This window comes from Crinia signifera, chromosome 6, assembly GCF_055691185.1.
Source record: "Crinia signifera chromosome 6, ASM5569118v1, whole genome shotgun sequence".
In the NCBI taxonomy this organism is placed as follows: domain Eukaryota; kingdom Metazoa; phylum Chordata; class Amphibia; order Anura; family Myobatrachidae; genus Crinia; species Crinia signifera.
In genome coordinates this window covers 172,309,039-172,331,184 of record NC_139222.1, presented here as the reverse complement: position 1 = coordinate 172,331,184, position 22,146 = coordinate 172,309,039, and the positions used below count along the sequence as shown (strand labels likewise).

Sequence of the window (22,146 nt, the reverse complement as noted above, 5' to 3'; positions counted from 1 at the left end):
GCCATGAGACAGTTCAATTTTACACGGAGACTCACACAGTCCTGATGGCCTGAACCTCTGCTGTACATTGCTGCTCAGCACTCCAGGGGAAGTTCGGGTAGTCAGCTCAGTTTCGTCGGGGGCAGTATACATAGCATCTTCCAGCACCTTCTGTCTATGTCAGCGCCGCAGCTCCCCCTGCCTCCTCCAGCCAGCCAGTGGTCACAGCGCTGGCTCTGTGTAAGTGGCGGCAGGGAACTGCTGTCCGGTGGCTGGGAGGAGACTTTCCCCAGCCACTGTATCCCAGCATCCAGCTCCCGCTGTGGACCTCCTCTCCTCTTGGCCGCAATTGCGGAGGAACACGCACCTCCGGTACTCCAAGGCAAGCTCTGCGGCCAATCAGTAAGTGTTTACGGGGGCAGACTAAATCTGTACCTGGTCCCCGGGGGCCCCTCTGACCCTCGAGGCCCGTCACAGGTGTCCCCCTTGACCCCCCCCTGTGGCCAGGCCTGGGTGTGGGTCTGTATGGTATCTCACTAATGCTGGCCTGAGAACACCTTTACTCTTATTGATGCATTGAGGAACAGCCCCACATCCCAATGTATTTTATTTCATTAACTCAGCAAAAATAAGTATTCAATTATTATTATGATTACTATCGTAATTAGTTCTATATAAAGCCAGAACATGTTACACAATGCTATGTGCTATATGTATTAAGGGCACAGTGTTTCCAAAATACTACATACACAATATTAGTAGAAATATAAATCTATATGTATATCTATATATATATATATATATATATATATATATATATATATATAGATAGATATAGATATATATACATCTAATTACACCTTTTGTGTAAAATTCTTTATTTTATTACAGTAAATAAAAACTATTTATACATCCCCAGTGAAGGAATATCTTCCATAAGAACCTGCATTATGCTATAGCAGGGAGGATTCCTCCTGTACAGATTATATGGGAGGCTGGCAGTATAGAACGCTGGTGGGAGGATCTATTGTCACTACCATTGTACAGCAGCTGAACCTGTTTATCCATTACATCTGCTGCAGAGACTGCGGGCTGACACAATAATGTCCCTGGCAGGAGCCATAGGGGAACAAAGACAGGCCAGACACTCGTAAATATCTCCATCCTTTTGTATTCAGCACTAGGACATGGGTTGGTGGTCGCTAAGCTACAGGATCTAATGTAAGGTAAGGATACTGTACATCACTGTAGTCTGTCTTCCAGAATGGCAGGAATTGTGCTTCTCTACATAAGGGCTATTCCTGTAGTTTGCTGCATATGCTAAAAAGATTTGAAATACCCCCTTATATCCCCATAATAACCCTGGCTTTCCACTAAATGAATCAAAGCTGGTGCTGCAGAAAGATACATTTGGTGGTCATGTCTGAATACAACAAAACACCTAAATGTAGCAATAAGGTACTCTATCCTTTCCATTGGATTCTTTGTACAACTGTTTTCTAAATAAGACAATATATATTCCATATTTTTGCATTGTAATATACAATGAACAGGATCTGAGGGTCTATCCCAATCTCTCCGATATATTTTATTTATTAACCGTTTCTTATACTGTATAGCGCACACATATTCCGCAGCACTTTACAGAGAATATTTGAACATTCACATCAGCCCCTGCCCCAGTGGAGCTTACAATCTATATTCCCTACCACTGTAAATGGAAATATGAATATGCTTCCTAAATAAATGGGTTTAGTAGCCATAATAAATTAGTTGCTTCTGTACCATTATCAAAGCATAAGAAATACCTATTCCCCCCACTAGATTGCAGTCAAATATAAAGTTAAGCAATTGTGCTTTAAATTCATTGTGTTTGTTATAGCTGACAGTTTTCTTGACAATACTGCTCTATTTTGTTCTTAATATACAAAGGAATGACGGAATGCAGATATAGATGTGTGTGCGAGTGTATATACAGTATGTATGATATGTATATATCAGCATTCTCTTACTGTACACTATATACACTTATAAACGAATAAGCATCAGCTTTCAGCAGAGATTTGCTGTACGGCTGGGGAGCCCTCTGCATTAGGCCATTTATAAGCAGCGTGGTCGCAAATACATGTTGTTGTGATATACACTGTGTACGCTACAGTGACCTGGGGAGACATTTTAATCCCCAGCACAGATTCCACCAGCCTCATCCGGCAGGATGTGATGCGCACCAATTGCAGGAGCAGATGAATGATTTGTCTTTTGTCGTAAGAGGCCTTATAGTACGCATTGAAACTCTGGATACAATGGGGGCATATATAATAAACAAGCAATGTGCAGCGGTTTATTTGGCAACTACTGAAAGACATACTGTAAACTCTTTCATGAAATTATAACTACATATATTGGCTTATTCTTTCTGGCTTTTTATGTGTTTATGGCGGTGAGTTTTATTATAATTTCTACTGGATACAATACACCTCAGGGATGATATGTTCCTGGGACATTGGTGTGTGCTTTATTTAAGTTTACCTAAGGTTTAGCCTATGTGTGTATGATTGGTATAGCATGCGTTAGCATGTGATACCGTTGACATCAAAGACTACAATACAGTTTGTTACAGCATGTTCTAACAGTAGTCATAGACAAAGACAAAACATGCCCAGAACTTCAGAGACTTTTAAATCCAAATACAGATATAGCAGCTTAGTCTGAGGTGTAACTGCTCGTTACAGAGGTGGGCAGGGAGGCGTCTGCCCCACAGGTGATTCCCATATTGGGACAAGTCAATGGTCTACCTGCAGAGCTGGCCTTAGGTATAGGCAGTATAGGCAAGTAGCTAGGGGCATCTGGAAGCCTAGTGGCATCTGGACAGGCTGGACATCTCGGCTCTGCTGCGCCACGGCTACAGATTGTGCGCCACGGCTACAGATTTTAGTCCAGGCTGACAATGGCCGCCCTCTGACGGGATGTACAGGCTTTCTGACACTACTGCACTGTAGCCTGACATATTATACAGACAGCAGGGGAGCAGCAGCAGGATGCCCGTACAACTCAATGCCAATCATGCAACTCTTGTAGCTTCCTCAGTGTGATGCTGGCATGACATAAGGTCACAACAGCATAATTCACAGCAGGAGGAGCACGCCACAGAGGAGAGAAGCATAGGGAAGACAGCAAAAGTAAGTAAAGTATGAGAGCTTGTGTGCGCTATATAAGAAACTGTTAATAAATAAATAAATTATAAATAAAGAGAAAAAAATGGTACAGGTTGAGTATCCCTTATTAAAAATGCTCGGGACCAGAAGAATTTTGGATAATGGATTATTCCATATTTTGAAATCGTTTTATATTTGAATGAGATATCTTGAAGTATCTTGCGTTTGTGTTGTATAAGCACATGAAACACATGAAATACACACAAATATATTTTATTTGTGCATGAAACAAGGTTTCAAAACATGAAACAAAGTTTTTGTACAATCTCAGACACTGAATTTGAATGCCAAGCAATCTTGTCCTTGCACATATTTAGTGCCAGTTACATGTTATTTCCCCAGTAGTGCCAATTACAGATGTAGCCACTAGGTTTTTAGCAAAAAATAAAAGTACATTTTGGAGACTATTGTTTTCGGAATAATCTGGATAACGGCCATTTGGATAAGGGATACTCAACTTGTAATTGAATTTTGGCATTAATTCAAGAAGGAGAGGTTTGATTGCTGGAGACACACAAAGGGAATAGATTTGATTGTTGGAGACACACAAGGGGGAGATATTTGATTGCTAGAGATACACAAGGTGGAGATTTTTTATTTCTGGAGACACACAAGGGGAGAGATTTGATGACTTGAGACACAAGGGGGAGAGATTTGATGACTTGAGACACACAAGGGGAAGAGACTTGATGGCTGGAGACACACAATAAGGAGAGGTCTGATGGCTGGAGAGATACAAGGTGGAGAGATTTAATGGTTGGAGACAAAAGGGAGAGAGACAATTGCTGAAGACACTGAAACCCCCTGTTTCCCCAGTTACCCACTGTCATAAGGCCATGCCACCTTAGAGAGCAGGTTGGGGGCATCAACCAGAATTTTGTCTAGACTATACATTGTCCACTTGCATTCTGTTTTTCCCCCAAAAAAGTACCTTGGAAACCACTGGGCTAAGCAACAGCAACATTCCCATTCCTCGGAAGGTACACTCTGTAGGAGATGCATTAATGTGCCTGAACACCTCTCTATCTATCTATGCTTGCATCTTTCAATATCTGTATCCTCCTCCTGTGTATACTTCTAACCATTATCCCATCTTTGCCTCTCCCTTTCTGTCTTTCTGTTTCCTTTGTGTCCATGTACCTCCATACAGTGGCGCTGAGGGGGGGGAGCAGGTACTCTTTACTCAGGCCTGCTGTAGGGGGGACCCGTGAGGGTCCCAGTTGCAGACAGTGGTCAGGCAGAGAGAGAGGACTGTGTGCTGCTGCTTCAGCAGCTTCTCACCCCTAGCACAGCACACACAGCTGTGTACTGGGCTAAGGAGAGAGGCAGCAGTCCTCTTTCCTATGTGCAGTGGGGAAGTGATGGCAACTGCCATCGCCCGCCAACCATCAAAAGTAACATAGGCATCCCCCTCCCCCAATGCATAGAGCCTCACATAGGGCGGGATGTACTAAAGGGAAAATGCGGTAAAACAGGGGTTTTACCGCATTTTCCTAAATACCATTACCCGTCCGCCCCGTCTCCACCGGGCAGGGTATCGCCACCGCTGGGTGGCGATACCCTATAGAAGTCTATGGACTTCTATTGCCGCCTGCTGCCCGCCGTCTGCGTGACCGCCCCTTCCTCCATCGATCTCCTTCTCCCCCAGCAGGTGTCACAGCCGGGAGGACATCCGGCTGCAGGGGGGAGGAGGAGACGCCGGGGACACTGACAGCCGCCGGGATATGAGTGAGACCCCTGCACACCACATTACGGGTATCGCGGGGGTCTCCGTCACCACACCATGTTAGTACATATGCGGTAGCATCGCGGCGGCTGGGAGGCGATGTATATTAATACATCACGCCAATAGAGATTGCTGTTTGTGTGGAGGGGGGCCTGGTCACACCTCACTCATTGGCCACACCCCTTCCCATTACCAGGGCCCGCCAGAGCAGTCTGTGCCCCAGCTTCCTTATTGCAGATCCCATATGTAGCTACCAACATCCTAATAAAAAAAGCATTTATAATACATTTCTACTTGTACTGTAACTGGAAAAATTAACAATAAAAAATATCAATAAGCATTATGTATTACAGCAATATTGTTTTATTGCTAATCATGTTCTATATGCCAGAAATGTGTGATGGTTCTACAGGCTGACATTTACCAGTCAGTTTATACCTATTCAGCCTGTCTCAAGTTCTCCATTTTGTGACTCTTTTGTGACTCTGGGGAAGATTAATTAAGCCCAGTGAAGTGATAAATTGGCTTGCACTTTATCACTGGCCCATCAGCTCCAACTGTCAAGTTACAGTCTGGGTTTGAAAAATGACAGTTATGAGCTGATTGACTTCTGCATTTATCACTTCACCAGGCTTAATACATCTTCCCCTCTGTTCAAACAGCAATGACGACTCAGCATACTGTTTACAGATAGTAAATCCCCATTGGATTGGGTCAGCGCTGCCATCATTTTGTCCACTGCAGTTTGGGGGGTTGCCGTGTGCAAAATGAGCTGGCCAGACCCTTCCAGAGGCCAGAGCCTGGGACAGCTGTATCCACAGCACCCCCCTATTGGCTGCCCTGCATTGGGTACATGCTGACAGAGAACATCAACTAAGTCATCAGCTATCAGCAGGCAACCTGTGGAAACCTGGCTAAATTGGTAACCTGTATGGAATTATAGATAAAATAAATTATTATAATTCTCTCCTTAAATTAACCCAAATATTGAAGTCATTTTAATTATAATAAGTAAAAAAAGGGACAATGCAAAAAAGAGGCAGTAATTAAGAGCAGAATATCTGTATGACACTATGTGGAATTTTATACATAAATCCCTGCTTTTCCCATGGGTAATAGTTGACCCCTGCAGACACATGTGATTTTTTCAATATCGCAGTGCCATCAGCATGGGAATTTAACAGAAACTACTGCAGATACCATGGGGGGACATTTACCAAAATGGATTTGTAGAAAAAAGGTGTATTCGTAGGGAGAAATACACCTTTTTTTTACGAATTTGTATTTTCGGGATTTACAATCCCAAAAATACAACAATTCGTAGTCCTAAAGATGGAACATTCGTATTTGTATTTACAAATACGAATGTCTACACCATCGATAGGATACGACAGAAATCACCTTTCAAAAAAATTGGTGGTTTCTGATTTACTAAGCAGCCGTACTGATAATACGGCTGCTTAGTGGTGTAAAACACCCACGCAAATACGACAGGAAAATAGAACATAAGTCAGATCCGTGCAGGCTTCAGTGTAAAAAAATAGAAAAATTAAATAAATTTAAAAAAAAACGGCGTGGGGTCCCCCCCACAGCCGAAACCAGCACCAGGCTGACAGAGCCTGGAGCCGGTAATTAAAAATCAGGGAACCCGACAAATAGGGGTTCCCTGATTTTTAACAACCAGCCCCAGGCTCCTGCTCTGGGGCTGGTTCCCAAAATACGGGGGACAAAATGACTAGGGGTCCCCCGTATTTTAAGAACCAGCCCCAGGCAAAACCAGCCAGCAGGGTAATGCCACAGCCGGGGGGAGACTTTTTATGCAAGTCCCCCCGGCCAAAGCATTAACCCTACCGACCAGTCAGCCTGGCCAGGGGCCCTGGGGGAGTGGGGACCCCCCCAATAAAGGGGTCCCCCCCCTCCAGGACTTACCTGACCAGGCTGAAGCCTGGTGCTGTCCTCGATGCCCCTGGGCGGTGGGCATCGAGCTGATAGCGGTGTAAAAAATAGAACAAACGATTGTTTTTTACTGTGGCACTACAAGTGCCAGCAAGCCTCCCCAGCAAGCTGGGACTTGGAGAACCACAAGTCCCAGCGTGCTGGGCATTAAAGGGCCCGCTGGGTCTTGTAGTGCCACAGTAAAAAAAATAGTTAAAAAAAACACACTGACACCCATTTTAAATAAAAGTTTAATACACACATTACACACATACTGATACTTACCTATCTTGATCCCGTTGGTAGGTCGCTGGCTCCGGTGTCGGCGGCTCCGTGTCGGACCTTTCCTGATTGGCCGCTAGGCGGCTAGGCGGCTCCTGATTGGCCAGAATTCATTCTGAGCCCAGACGCCGAAGAGGAAGGTTCTCTCCGGCTCTGAAAGCCGGGGAGCGTCGCGGAAAAAGCCGACAGCTGCTGGAAGTCGTCAGCAGCTGTCAGAAGACCTGGATGTCGACAGATGAAGAAAGAAGACCATCCATGCAGGACCTGGGTGAGTAGGATTTCCTTCCACAGGTCCAACATGGATTATCCTCGGACAGGACGCCGTCCCCGGAGCCGCCGAAACGGAGCCGCCGACACGGAGCCGCCGACACCGGAGCCAGCGACCTACCAACGGGATCAAGATAGGTAAGTATCAGTATGTGTGTAATGTGTGTATTAAACTTTTATTTAAAATGGGTGTCAGTGTGTTTTATTTAACTATTTTTTTTACTGTGGCACTACAAGACCCAGCGGGCCCTTTAATGCCCAGCAGGCTGGGACTTGTGGTTCTCCAAGTCCCAGCTTGCTGGGGAGGCTTGCTGGCACTTGTAGTGCCACAGTAAAAAACAATCGTTTGTTCTATTTTTTACACCGCTATCAGCTCGATGCCCACCGCCCAGGGGCATCGAGGACAGCACCAGGCTTCAGCCTGGTCAGGTAAGTCCTGGAGGGGGGGGACCCCTTTATTGGGGGGGTCCCCACTCCCCCAGGGCCCCTGGCCAGGCTGACTGGTCGGTAGGGTTAATGCTTTGGCCGGGGGGACTTGCATAAAAAGTCTCCCCCCGGCTGTGGCATTACCCTGCTGGCTGGTTTTGCCTGGGGCTGGTTCTTAAAATACGGGGGACCCCTAGTCATTTTGTCCCCCGTATTTTGGGAACCAGCCCCAGAGCAGGAGCCTGGGGCTGGTTGTCAAAAATCAGGGAACCCCTATTTGTCGGGTTCCCTGATTTTTAATTACCGGCTCCAGGCTCTGTCAGCCTGGTGCTGGTTTCGGCTGTGGGGGGGACCCCACGCCGGTTTTTTTTTTTTATTTAATTTTTTTTTACACCTTGCAGCCTGCACGGATCTGACTGATCCGTGCAGACTGCCTACAAATAATTCGTATTAGCAGCCGTATATACGGCTGCTAATACGAATTCCTACGACATCGGAGGGTTACAAAGCAGTCGTATATGACTGCTTTGTAAATCCCCCTCCGGAACACGACTTTGCATACGACTGAAACAGTCGTATGCAGTCGTAGGGAAAATACTAATACGAAAAACTAGGTTTTTCATATTAGTAAATTTCCCCCTTATTGTCACATCAACCAATTAGAGTATATTAAAACCCCAGGCTGCAGACTGTATGCAGGATTCCTTCAGTTTTGCTAATTGGAGTGAAAAGGTACATATATAGGACCTTATTCAGGTCCATTCGCTCCCCCTTTGAATTTGCACGGGGGAGCGATGGTTTGCATCTGTGCATACGCATTTAGTTCACCATCCCACTCACACACACCAGTGCGGACGGCGGTGGATAAACGCGCCTATGGGAATTCCCAGCTTTTCATGGGTGTTCCCATAGAAATGGCGCAGCTGCCGGGGGTGGGCAGCGGACATCACTGGATGTTAGCTGACCGGACTGCCCTTACCTCGCATAATGCGCATGCATAGCTAAGACAACTGAGAGTGTCTTACTTTTGCAAGTACGCTCCACATCAGTCGATGATCTGCGACCATCGAATGAAGTGATCCTCGAGCCCCAGGCTGCGATTGGATATTTATGCAAAACATCCATTCGCAGTCGGGCAAATTAGGCGTGCGAGGGGGGGGAGGGCTGCATTGCAGGCAGCATTTAATTCACATGCAGCACTGCGTGTGAATCACAATAACCTCCAAAGCCCAGGCTGATCACCATGTGTGACTATTCGTTGGTGTGATTGGTTTGTTACGACTATGTGCACATAGTTGCAACTGCAATCCATAGGAAATAAATGATGAGATCTCAGGGGTCACTTTTAGTACCTGGACATGCATTATCAGAGTTCAGGAAGTAAGGCGTCATAAGAAACGTAGTTTTGCTTTTCCACAAAGATTGGTTTGCAGAATGTCTTTACACTGCAAAAACAGTATGATTTTGCAGTGTAAATGATTGCCGCGTTAAAAAAACTGGAGATTTCTTACCAAATCTCTCACTTTCTGTTTCTCTCAACCTATTACATTTCACCCTTAGATTCTTAAACAGTGCAATAGTTGATAGATATATAAGTTGATAGATATATACTCAGTGGCGTACCAAAAAAAAATCCCCACCGGGAAAATTCCCCCCCCCCCCCCTACCCCAGTTAAAAAACAAGACCCCCACCCCGGGGAGCTGGCAGGGGGTCCATGCGTCGCGGGGGTACCTGCGGTCATAGAGAGGTCCCTGTGGCACTGAGTATTACGTTGGTGGGGTCCCTGCAGTGACCTGGAAATAATGCGCTATCCGACGGGTGGCGGAGCGGGAAGTGCTTCTGACTTAGAAAACACTGTCCGCACGCTGATTGGCTGAGATTCAATCAGCGTGCGGCCAGTGTCTTCAAAGTCAGAAACGCTTCCCATGCCGCCGCCCGGCGGTTAGTGCATTATTTCCAGGTCACTGCTGGGACCCTACCAACGTAATAATCAGCGCCGCAGGTACCTCTCTATGACAGCAGGTACCCCCACGCTGCACGGACCCCCCTGCCCGCTCTCCGCTACACCCACAAGGAGGGGGGAACTGGGGGAGTAACAATAGCGCCCTCAGACCCCCCGGCGCTTCCCCGCCGTCACGGGGGCTGCGGCGCTATAGTTACGCCACTGTATATATTGTACTGTATGAAGTGTAAATGATTGCCGCGTTAAAAAAACCTGGAGATTTCTTACCAAATCTCTCACTTTCTGTTTATCTCAACCTATTACATTTCACCCTTAGATTCTTAAACAGTGCAATAGTTGATAGATATATAAGTTGATAGATATATACTCAGTGGCGTACCAAAAAAAAAATCCCCACCGGGAAAATCCCCCCCCCCCACCCCAGTTAAAAAACAAGACCCCCACCCCGGGGAGCTGGCAGGGGGTCCATGCGTCGCGGGGGGGTCCATGCGTCGCGGGGGTACCTGTGGTCATAGAGAGGTCCCTGTAGCACTGAGTATTACGTTGGTGGGGTCCCTGCAGTGACCTGGAAATAATGCGGTATCCGACGGGTGGCGGCGCGGGAAGTGCTTCTGACTTAGAAAACACTGGCTGCACGCTGATTGGCTGAGATTCAATCAGCATGCGGCCAGTGTTTTCAAAGTCAGAAACGCTTCCCATGCCGCCGCCCGGCGGTTAGTGCATTATTTCCAGGTCACTGCTGGGAACCTACCAACGTAATAATCAGCGCCGCAGGTACCTCTCTATGACAGCAGGTACCCCCATGCCGCACGGACCCCCCTGCCCGCTCCCCGCTACACCCACAAGGAGGGGGGAGCTGGGGGAGTAACAATAGCGCCCGCAGACCCCCCCCGGCGCTTCCCCGCCGTCACGGGGGCTGCGGCGCTATAGTTACGCCACTGTATATATTGTACTGTATGAAGATGCTAAATCAAACAAACTGCATCTTATAAAGGAAATACTGTCATTTGAAAAAATATCCATACAAAAATACATGTGAACAGATATGCCTGACCCCCCTGAATCCTGATGCTGCGGGGAAATTAATTATACAGTATGTAGCTTTAGGCTCAGTAGTTATCTTTCACTGCAGTAGAGATCGCGAGCTCGGGGTTGCCTGAGGCCATCTTTAGAATACATTTTATAATGCATTTTTTTAGCGTACTGGACGTTCAGAACATAACAAGCTCTGCAGCCATTCATAGAATTACCTTGTGCAGCAATTAGCTGTATTCTATTTGAAATACAGTATGTTTAGACAATAATAAATGTATATATTGTGCCTATCTACACTATGTGGTGTTGGTAACATACACATTATACAGATGCGTTTCCTCACACAGGGGGTAACCGACCAATGGGTTTTTTCACCAGCCACTAACTGTGTCAACTGGCATTGCTTTTTGAGGGAGCGTAGAAACTGCTAACTCTTTTGTTTGTCCCTAGCACTAGTGCTTCTGTATAGAATTTGGGGCCCTGCAGAAACATTGCTAGTGGCTGCTGTGACACATTTCTCCAAACCACTTTCTTTGGTGTAGACTGCAGTGTAGAATGCAGATCATTGTCTCAGAATAGGCATAACGCACAGCCAGTGGAAATACTGTAGTAGAGGGTAATTAATACAAATATGTAGGAATTCAAGAGGAATAGGCTTCTTTATGATGATTAGTGTTATTGCTCAAATATAGCTGATAAAAGGAGCTGTTATACACATTTAAAAGGCATTATAAATCAGCCTGGACTTTATATACTCCATTTTAAATTGTACTTAGTAGTGGTGGTAGGGTGGTGTGTCTACTGCCTACATACTGCTAGGCTAAGCTGTGTCTGATGCCGTAACAGAGGCAATGCTGAAATCACTCCACAAGTATCCTGGGTCAGGGCAGTCTTAACAGCAGTGTGGGCCCCTGGGCAAAGCAATGCACTGGGGCCCTTACCCATTCTCCCCTCCTAGGGGTGGGGGGTGCTATCAGCAGCAGCTTTGATGTCCCACGGGTGGCAGGGGGTGCTCTATCTTCCATTCAACATGTGGGACCTGGAGCAGTAACTTCTGCTAAATACTCCTTTATTGCACAGGTGCTGGAAGGGAGAACACTAACGGGTGGAAGGGGGCACTGAGCTGAATGAAGAGTCCCTTGTAAATGACTTCCAGGGAGGTAGGGGGTATTTTATACACAGAGGAGGGTTGGATAATGGAGTGGGCTTAATATTCGTAATTTTTCGGGTGGAAGGGCAGCTTCTTTGACTGCGGATATCGCCATTATCTGGAAATAGATTTCTTAGCCTTCAATAGTATAAAAACCTAGAGTCCCAACTTTCAGGAGGTGCTGGGAACAATCCATTGACAAAAATATAAAACTGTACACCAGATGTTTGGAGCTGGAGCAGAGACCAGCTGCTGGAAGGCTGATATCTCTGGTTCTGGGCATGATAGAGAGAAGTCGCTAGTGTTGTCAGACAGGGGAGAGTCCCAGCTTTTGGATTATACTCTCTCTAAGTCAGAGAGAACCTGAGAAATATGACTGGGAATTACAATTAACAGGTCAGATGTGGACTGCTGCTTTGAAGTTGGATATCTCCAGTTCCCCAGGGCCGATTTTCAAATTTCTGGTGTCCCTGGAAAAAGGGGATTCTCAGCTATCAGCATTGGGCCCTTATACACCTGGGGCCCCTGGGCAAGGGCCCATTAAGCCCATACGAAAAGACGGCATTGTCCTGGGTAGTTTAACGCGTTTCACCACCTTAATCAATCAGTGGCTTCTTCAAAGCCACTGATTGATTAAGGTGGCAAAATGCATTAAACTACCCAGAAAACATTTGTGGACTGATTTAGGCATTGCCTCTGTTACAGCAATACACCACTACAGGAAGCTGGCAAGTTCTAAACAATGAAGTACATACCATCCTCCTACAGGCTGCAAGAAAAATCAGTAGGTATTGAGACAACAGGAGTATTACATCATTGTGATGTCCTCCCATAGGACCATTAGCAGCCATGACGTAACCAATACAGTAGGTTCTGTTCTGGATTATTAAAACTAGGATTGATTATTGTCCATTGATCGTGTACGAATTCATGGCTTAATACAAATTACTGCAAGGACAATTTACTAATAAGCTATTCTACATATGGTCTGGTTACTTACTATTCATTTTCAGCTAGATAAATGCTTTATTATCAGAGATACTGCATGGTATTGTATAGTGTGATCAATATGTATAATGGTATTTATTCATTGATTTTATGGTCTTGATCTAATATTTGATTTTAATGGTATTCATCAGTTATGTGTATATTAATATATAACTGGAGTTGCAGCAGTTTCCATATTAAATTGTTGTGATCTGGAGCCTGCGCTTATTCGTTCTCTTCATTGATTTTTAAATGAAACTGTGATCCTTGTGGGTGGCTACAATAAATTTAATTTACTGATGAGAATAATTATTTCAATGGGCATATTTTTATGAACTATACAAATGTATAAAAATGTTAAGGAAATAAAGCAATATTAATGCATTATTTCCACTATGATTAAACAATTCATACGTTTTAAGGAAAACTTATGCTAAACTGGAGCATAGGAGAACTGATTTTTTCTTTTCCTTTTTTTTCTAATCAGTGTCATTTCTCCTTTTCCTCTCATTTTTCTTTAACTGTACTTGCAAAGGCGGAACCTATAATTATGATATAATATAATATTCAGAGCTCTCCAGTGGGAGATATACTATGTATGCTGAATTCAAGAGGTCTTGTCCTAATTATATCCTAGGGATTACAGACAAGCCTGTCAGTGTAATGTGCCAGATGCCGCATCCGCGTCCTCCTGCTCGTTAGTAGCAATGCACGTGGCATTTTCATCTCTGCCCAGTATTGTTTATCCTCACAAATCCCAGCCACCCGCTTTTCTTGTTTGCAGATTTAGGGTAGAATTCAATCCCAGACCCAACTATTGGGACGTTCCCGACAGTCGGACTCACTGTTATCTTCCTTTTCTCAATGACTCTGGTCAGCGCAATTGCTGATATATGCAGTACATATTTGGTTAGATAATGCTAATAGCAATTTATATAGAGAATGAAAAGATATGACACCGTGTACTGTAAGTTGTGTATATCAGGAAGAGATGAAATTAAACTATCTTGATTACTGGGGACTATGAGCGGACAAATCTTTGTTTCTGACACATAAGAAAATTAGTACGTTATACAGTAATTTCTTAGAGAAACAAAAGTTTATGTTATAATTCCATTGCACATTAATTGTATTCATTATTCTTGTAGGATATATATATATATATATATATATATATATATAATATATATAATGCTAATCGTTTCTTTTTAAATGCAGATTTCCACGGATCTAATGAAAGAAAGCATTTGCAGTGACCTGATTCCTTAGCACAGAAAATAACCATGAGTTTCTCGTCATTACTATCGAGAGGAGCAGTGGATATCTTGGAGGAGTTACAAATATTGACAGCAAAAACCATGGAGAAAGTGGAAGTTAACAAACAATATGAGGTCATTAGGGAGCTGGGAAAAGGGACATATGGGAGAGTGGATCTGGTGATCCATAAAACAAGAGGTAAGGCTAAGAAAATCTGTAGTCAGATTATCAGAGTTTATCCGGAGATAACATGCTGATCTTAGGAGAGGCAATGACGTGTCCACTCATACAGTATGTTGAGGTTAGGAAGAACAGGGCTCCACGTGACAGGGCAGCTTACTACAGTATACTGCATTTAAATACAGCTCTGCAATAACTAGACAGATTAACATTGAAATAAAACATACGATATAGGTGATATAGGGGTGAATGCAACCCTAGTCACGGCAGTAATGGTCACCACCCTTGCCTTATTTTATTATGTTAATTGATTGGCCTTATAAGCCCAATTTAATAGAATAATAACATTTAATAGAATAATAAAAATTCTACTATGTCATTTTTTATTATTTTTAAATATGTATAATTCTACATAGGACAGTTTACAGAGACAGTGAGGGGTATTCAATGCCGCAGCGAGCGGCCGGCGAGGGGGTTAAACAGCGAGGATTGCTGAAAACCAGCGATCCTCGCTGTTTAACCCCCGCGCCGGCCGCTCGCTCTATTCAACGTTGTGGGGAAATCCTCGCCGTCACAGGACGGCGAGAATTCCCCAAAACAGCGAGACCCGCGGCTGCTGCAGAAAACTCACAGTTTTTAGCCGCGGGTCTCGCTGATTCTGGAGCCGCATCCGCCAATTCCCCCTCGCTCAAAAAACGGAGCGAGGGGGAATTGGCGGATGCGGAGGCTGCGTTGAATGCTGTCAGGGTGAGTGGTGACAGCGAGTAGGAAGCCCTGCTCGCTGTCACCACTCGCAAACAGCATTGAATACCTGCCAATATGTGCATGTTCTACACTTTTACACTCTGTTCTAGATGACATATGGTACAGTACAGTGGAAATATCTTGCAGTACATTTGGTATTTACTGTACCCAAACAAGTGCCTATCGCCAGGCATCTTCCTCAATAATTTAGTCAATTATCATGAATGGTCTATATTTATCAAGAGACCCAGACCAAGCATTCTCAAATGGTTAGCTAAGCCTGTGTTGGCTGGCCACACCCCCTCCAGAGGCTGACCACACATGACATAGGCCCTTTTTGCCCCAGTTTGACACTGCTGCCCAGGCATGTTAAAGAAGCCTCTGATTCATATTTGGTCTGGGTAGCTGGTTCATTTCTGAAATTCCAATTCAATTCAATTGCGACTGGAGTGGGAGTATAATTGGTGCCTGTGTGGCCACTGTAAATAGTGTGTTATATTTCAATTCCTTCTTTTTAAATTATTTTTTCCTTTAAAAAACCTGAGCCCATTAAAAGTTATAATTTTTCATGTCTCTTAAGGTTTTTATCAGTCAATACATTTTGATTAAAGTTGTAGAAGATAAGTGGTAATATAATAATGCATATGGAATATTGGATTATTACAGATTTGGTTTGAAATAGATAATTGCCGGAATTGGTGCTGCGAGTACAATCTAATATATGTTTTTCCTTGTTTAAGGCACAAAGATGGCCCTTAAATTTTTAAAAAAGAAAACAACAAAGCAGAAGAGCTTTCTACAGGAATACTGTATTTCACGCTATCTGTCAGCCTGCCCGTATATTATTGGCATGCATGACATAGCTTTTGAAACTGAGGAATACTATGTCTTTGCACAAGAATATGCTGTGGCCGGAGATCTTTTTGATATTATTCCACCACAGGTATGTATGTAATGATAACACCTCAAATCATAATGCTGGATATTGACTTTTAATATAGTTTAAATAGTATTTAGTAAAATATTGAACAAAAAAAATATTTTCTAAAATATTGGGTCCTCAATTCCTCCATGCTTTACCAGTGTTTTTCATTTTAAATGTGGTTAGTAACAATACCTCACGCTGTTGTCCACCCCATTGTGCATTGTGTACTCTGGTCTGATGTATCGTAACATTGCATAGCCCCATAAATTGGTACCCAAATCATCCTAGTATGCTTTAAGGCCCCCATACATAGAGCCGACTTGTCCTAAGGACAAGTCGGACCCAATTCTCCTCCGAGCCGCCCGGCAGCTCCCTGGGAGGCTCACATACGATGAGGACTTTGATGTGCCATTTTTTACATCAGCGGCCGCAGAGGGAGGCCACTGATTGGCTGAAAGTGCTCTATCTCAGCCAATCATTAGCCGGGCAGTCATTTGACATGTTATTTTAAAGATGTAATAGCCGCGGCTGCCCGCCTGCTACAGCGCTGGACACGGACAGTGGAGAGTGAGACTGATGGTCACCGCCGCCCGCCCCAGCACTGATCTGGTAACGCGCTGCTGCCCAACTGCTTCCTCCCCAGCAGCCCGCCCCCACTGCTCCTCACCGCCCGACTGATCTGACATCGTATGTCGGGCCGGGTCCGATACGCACAGGACCGCGTATATTCTAGACGTGTTTGTGTGGGTTTACTCCGGGTACTCCGGTTTCCTCCCACAATCCAAAAATATACTGGTAGGTCATTTGGCTTCCAACAAAATTAACTCTAGAATATCTGTGTGTGCATGTACATGTGGTAGAGAATATAGATTGTAAGCTCCACTGGGGCAGGGACTGATGTAAATTTTCAACTATACTTGGTAAAGGGCTGTGGAATATGTGTGCGCTATATAAGAAGCTGTTAATAAATAAATAAAGCTTACCGCGGGCAGATTTACAATATTAATATCTTCCTATAAATGAATTATAAAAATAATATTTTTATAATAAATGTTAGACTAATAATAAAACAGCAAGCATGAAATCTGGAGCAGAGTACGTATAATCTAGACAGCAAAATAAAAGCAAACATGAGCAAGCCATTGCTTTTGTAGCTTCACCAGTTTAATTTGCTTTTCCTTCTTGTTTCTGTGAATTCATCACCTATATTTGTACTATTTTTTCATATAATTATAGGTTGGTCTTACTGAGCATACAACCAAACGCTGCATCTACCAAGTGGCATTAGCTTTGGATTACCTCCATAACCGAAAGCTTGTACATCGCGATATCAAACCTGAAAATATCCTCATTTTTGACAAAGAGTGCCGAAAAATTAAACTGTCTGATTTTGGCATGACCAGGATTGCCGGAACGACAGAAAAACGTGTAAGTGGTACAATCCCCTACACAGCTCCAGAACTTTGCGAGACTTCAAAGCACAGCGGATTTTTGGTTGAATACACTATTGATGTGTGGGCATTTGGAGTACTACTTTTCTGTATGATGACTGGAAATTTCCCTTGGGAAAAGGCGCTACATTTAGACTCCTTCTATTATGAATTTTTGCAATGGCAAAAATACAAGAATGCCAATGTGCCATCTCAATGGCGTAGATTCACACCACATGCCCTTAAAATGTTTAGCAAATTGCTTTCCATTGAGCCAGAGAAAAGATGTGCAATTAAGGATATTCTGTGGTATTTCGGTAAATCTTGGCTGGTCTCCAAGGATGAATCTCATACTTCTGATGCAAAAACCAGTAATGATGTCTACATCCACATTAAACAGCAAGGTCTTCCTTTTATCAATGGCAATGATTTAGATAGCAATAAAAGTGATACCAGTCCTAGTTTATCTTTTTCCTCATGCAGCAGCTACGAGGACAATCCTAAAGAAAGCAACGCAAACACAATGTTAGTGTCTACACCGATTGAAATATGTGTATGAAAATTGTATTGCAAAACTTTATTTAAACAGATTAATATATCTTCTCTTGGAGTAATGTTGTGACCCAGTACTTGTCACCAGGTGCGCCAATCATGCTTCCCATGTCTTACTGTACTCACACCCACTTACACAATTAGGGGTCAATTTACAAAAGCTTATCAAAATGAAAAGAGCTGATGTTGCCCAGAGCAACCAATCAGATCCTGCTTGTCATTTTAGAAAAATATAGACAATCTGGGTGGTTGCTAGGGGCAACATCACCTCTTTTAATATTTAGCAGTTTTATTAAATTTACCCCTAAGAGTCATTTAGAACCACAAAACAAGTGGCCCTCGCAAAGTTTCTTTTCATGCACAAACATGAGCACTTACAGTATCTACCCAAAGTACAGTATTTCACATTATTCTTGCACAAAGCTCCATAAACTCAATTGTTAGTCGGAGGATGCTGTGTAAAATTTACATGCTAAAAAGATTAAACATTTAGTCATATACCACTTTAGTAGCATACAATTATTTTCTTCATACTTCTCCAATCTTAACCACCTAAAACAAAATCCCTCAAAACTGCTAGTAGAAGGTACAAAATATAATCCATTATACAATCTAAAAATAAAATCTATAAATATAAGCATAAATTGAGGAATGAAATTTGATCTTTAGGACCTTAGTGTTTTTGGAAAATGCAAGGTCTTTTGAAACAAAACAGAATAGGCAATGTTTATTAACATGTACCCTCTCAAGTACATTTTTTATTTAAATATTTGTATTCTTTTGTGTTAGTAAGGAACACCCCCAAACTACACAACTCTTCAAGTAGACCAGTACAACCATTTTCACCTTCAACATTTCTCTTTAAAAAGAGCTACAAAGAAACAGAACCGTAGGAGCATGATGTTCTAAAACAGCATTGGCACATCTAGTTTGCATTTTTGCATGATTATGGAGGGTATTCAAGGTGCCACCCCTATTCCCGACGGGGGAAATAGCGGCGGCTTCTTTTCCAATGCTGTCTTTAGAGACAGCATTGAAGCGGGATCATGGCAAAAAGGTCCGACTTTAGAAGCTGTCGGGCCCGTTCTGCTGATAACGGCCATGGATTGTCGTGATCCTGGCCACAGATTGACAATCCACAGCAGTTTTCGTGGCCATTCCCCCTTTGCGCCGATTGGCAGACGGGACATTGAATCCTGCCTGTCGTTCAGCTGTCCACAAATGGGTCAGGGTCACGGTTGTCGGGAGGGATAGACAGCCGTGATCCTGGACTGAATACCCCCCATATCTGTAACTAGGAGGTGGGTGGAGTAAGTGTGGAGTATTTCATATTCCTTGTTTTTAGTAAGGTGCTGGGTTGCACAATTTGTCCAAACGAAGATCATTCAATCTGTACATGCCAGCATTGCAGAACTGCTTGTGTAACCATACCATAGAGGTATTACATTTTGCATCATCGCAGCCATGAGCCAAGAAAAAAATATTTAATAATGTCAAAGTAAGTGTATTGTATGTGACTAGGGAAACAAATATTGTCTTATATTTTAATTTCCGTGCTGTTGATTTATATTCATGTAAATTCTAATAATTTCCACCAGATCTTTAAAAATATGACTTAAATATATCTAGTGGCTATTTCGTTTTTCATAATCATGTGTGAGTTAAGAATTTAAAATAAAAGCATTGTTTTTTCCTCGCAAAGTGGTAAACAATTTTTTTATTTATTTTTTTAAAGGCATTATAGTGTGATGAAATGTCATATTCAGCTTTTATTTCCTTTAAAAGTATTTTGTGAGCTTGGAAATTTTCAACTGTTTACAATGATTAATAAAAATGTATAGCAGATAATCAACAAAAAGCTGAATATAAAATAAAGTATACACTTAAGCCTAAACTTGTGACCGTTTCATAAAGCAATTCAATTTGACATATGTTATGGGCTGTTTTTTCTTGGTTGAATTTCAATTTGAAAATACAGTACCCCACCCAAATCAAATCACTTTGCACCTATTGCATCTTCCCCACCTGCAGTGTAGCATGGTTTTTGCCCAGTTGTGTGATTTTTTACTTTGCTGAGAAACCTGAATCAGGCCCTGTGTTGTGTATATTTCATACACAGGATTGCCAAAAATGTCCTTGTTTCTTATTGCTTCAGAAGTCTTTCTACTTTAACCCCTGAGTGGTCCAGCAATACTCACCACTCAAGGACAGCAGCTGACTCACCCATCCTGTCTTGGCCCCCCTCCCCCCCCCCCCCATTCCTGACCTCTGCCCTCATGCGATCTTATGCCTGAGTTCCCGCCACCATTCGCACAGGTGGCAGGTCACTCTCGGGGACGTTCTGGGCGGATCTGGGGGACTCAGGAGCCTGAAGTCGCTAGGGCTCCCAAGCCACCCCTGAAGCCTGCCATCTGTTCACTGAAGCACTGCAAATGGCGGCGGGAGCAGGGGAGCTCCGGAGAGCGGAGGTCAAAGAAGCGACAGGAGGGGGGGAGCAATGGGAGGGTGCTGCAAGAGGTGGTGCACCAGTGGTGAACAGCTGGAGGCACCACTGTACAATTACCTACTGGAGGTATGCCACAAAATGTTTCTGGACAGCCTGCTGCGGGCATACCACTGATGTGGTTCATACATACTTGTAAATAATACAGAATGCATGATATATGTTTATTTCCCAACACGGTACTTGTGTAGTTGCCAGCATGGCGCCGTGCGTCTGAGTCCCCTTGCGGGGCTCACTTCGCTCACCCACGCTGCGGGCTCGGTGGCTCGCTACGTTTGCCACGCTATCTAAAATCAACTCCATGCCAACGTGGATAGTGGGGGTATGAACTATCCACTTTGGCATGGAGTTAAGTTACTTTATGTTAGATAGTTTGGCGAACGTACCCAACCCGGAAGTAGTTGCTGGCGCCGTGAAACTACATAAGAGCCCCCAACACATTTGAACCAACTAAATACAAAATGACCTTTTATCAAATGATTCATTTGGTAGAAAAATAAGGGGAGAATTCAATTAGGCTCAAACTCACCTATTTAAACTTTGCTCACACTTCATACCCGTTTGTATGGTCCAAATCCTTCCCCATGTCTGATAGCGGGGAGTTTGCACATGTGCATGTACAAATATGTGTATACGCAAACCCTTGGGTGTGAACGGCTTGGAAACATGCAGAGAGACAGAAAGGGCCAGACACGAGGTGGTATCAGGGGAATGCCCAGCATTTTATGGGCATCCGCATATAAACACTAGGCATTCCCCTGGGAACACAGGCGTGTCAATACATGCGTGGAGGGCGGCTGATGTCACATGACATCAGCGCCTGCCACCAATTCGGCAATCTGTGGGCATCTGAATAGTAATTATGGACTTACTTTTCAGAGCAAGCACTAAAGAAATAATTTGATGGTCAGCAACATCCAATGATTTCTCGTGCTTTCGGACACATGCAGGGGGATCTGTGTGCATACACACACCCTCGCATGGTGGGATTCGGGCGGCTGGGGGCTGGGCGTTCACCGGGGCGGCGCTTACCTGTTCACTAGGCTGAGAGTATATGCAGCCTAGCGAACAGATCTGAATCAGGCCTTTTGTCTTTATGAGCGGACGTCAGAGTCACACAACTCAATTAAAAATGCCTATTGTGGCCAAAATACTAGCTTGGAAAAGAGCTTAAAAAAGTGAGGAGACCCCAAAAAAGTGACAGCTTTGTAAGCAGGACCATATCAGTGGTGCAAGTGTGGCCTTACGAGGTGGTACGGCATACCGTTAAAACATATTGTGCCGCCATAACAAAAGACCCGGAGAGTATGCACAGGTTCCCGTCATGACGTTGTAATGTCATGGCATCCCAATCGTGTGGCCCGCGGCTCTTGAGAGTAAGTTAATAAGTTAGTTTAATTTATATAGCGCACTTTCTCCAACAGAACTCAAGGTGCTTGACGTCAGCCAGAAGGAGGCAGCGCTGGCGGGACACGCAGGTAACTATAGTGCTAGGCATTATACCTGGTGCTGTGTGAAGTTCTGCCGCTAACTGAGGATAAAACCTAACTGAGGATGGAACCTAAAGACCGACCTCCCATTGCTGGTGA

The 22,146-nt window shown here is 43.9% G+C and overlaps 1 protein-coding gene across 1 annotated transcript; it reads left to right on the top strand.

The window, feature by feature from the left end:
- The first annotated feature begins 998 nt into the window (after positions 1-998).
- LOC146008642 (serine/threonine-protein kinase SBK1-like) lies at positions 999-19,936 on the top strand. The gene is made up of 4 exons (XM_083148144.1): positions 999-1,205; positions 14,185-14,421; positions 15,888-16,090; positions 17,309-19,936. The coding sequence occupies exons 2-4, from the start codon at positions 14,250-14,252 to the stop codon at positions 18,059-18,061; spliced, it is 1,128 nt and encodes a 375-aa protein (XP_083004270.1). The 5' UTR covers positions 999-1,205; positions 14,185-14,249; the 3' UTR covers positions 18,062-19,936.
- Positions 19,937-22,146: the final 2,210 nt, after the last annotated feature.

Coding starts and splice junctions, on each gene's coding strand:
- LOC146008642 (XM_083148144.1), top strand. CDS start 14,250: ATGAGTTTCTCGTCATTACTATCGAGAGGAGCAGTGGATATCTTGGAG. Junction 14,422..15,887: donor GGTGATCCATAAAACAAGAG/GTAAGGCTAAGA, acceptor TCCTTGTTTAAG/GCACAAAGATGGCCCTTAAA. Junction 16,091..17,308: donor TTGATATTATTCCACCACAG/GTATGTATGTAA, acceptor ATATAATTATAG/GTTGGTCTTACTGAGCATAC.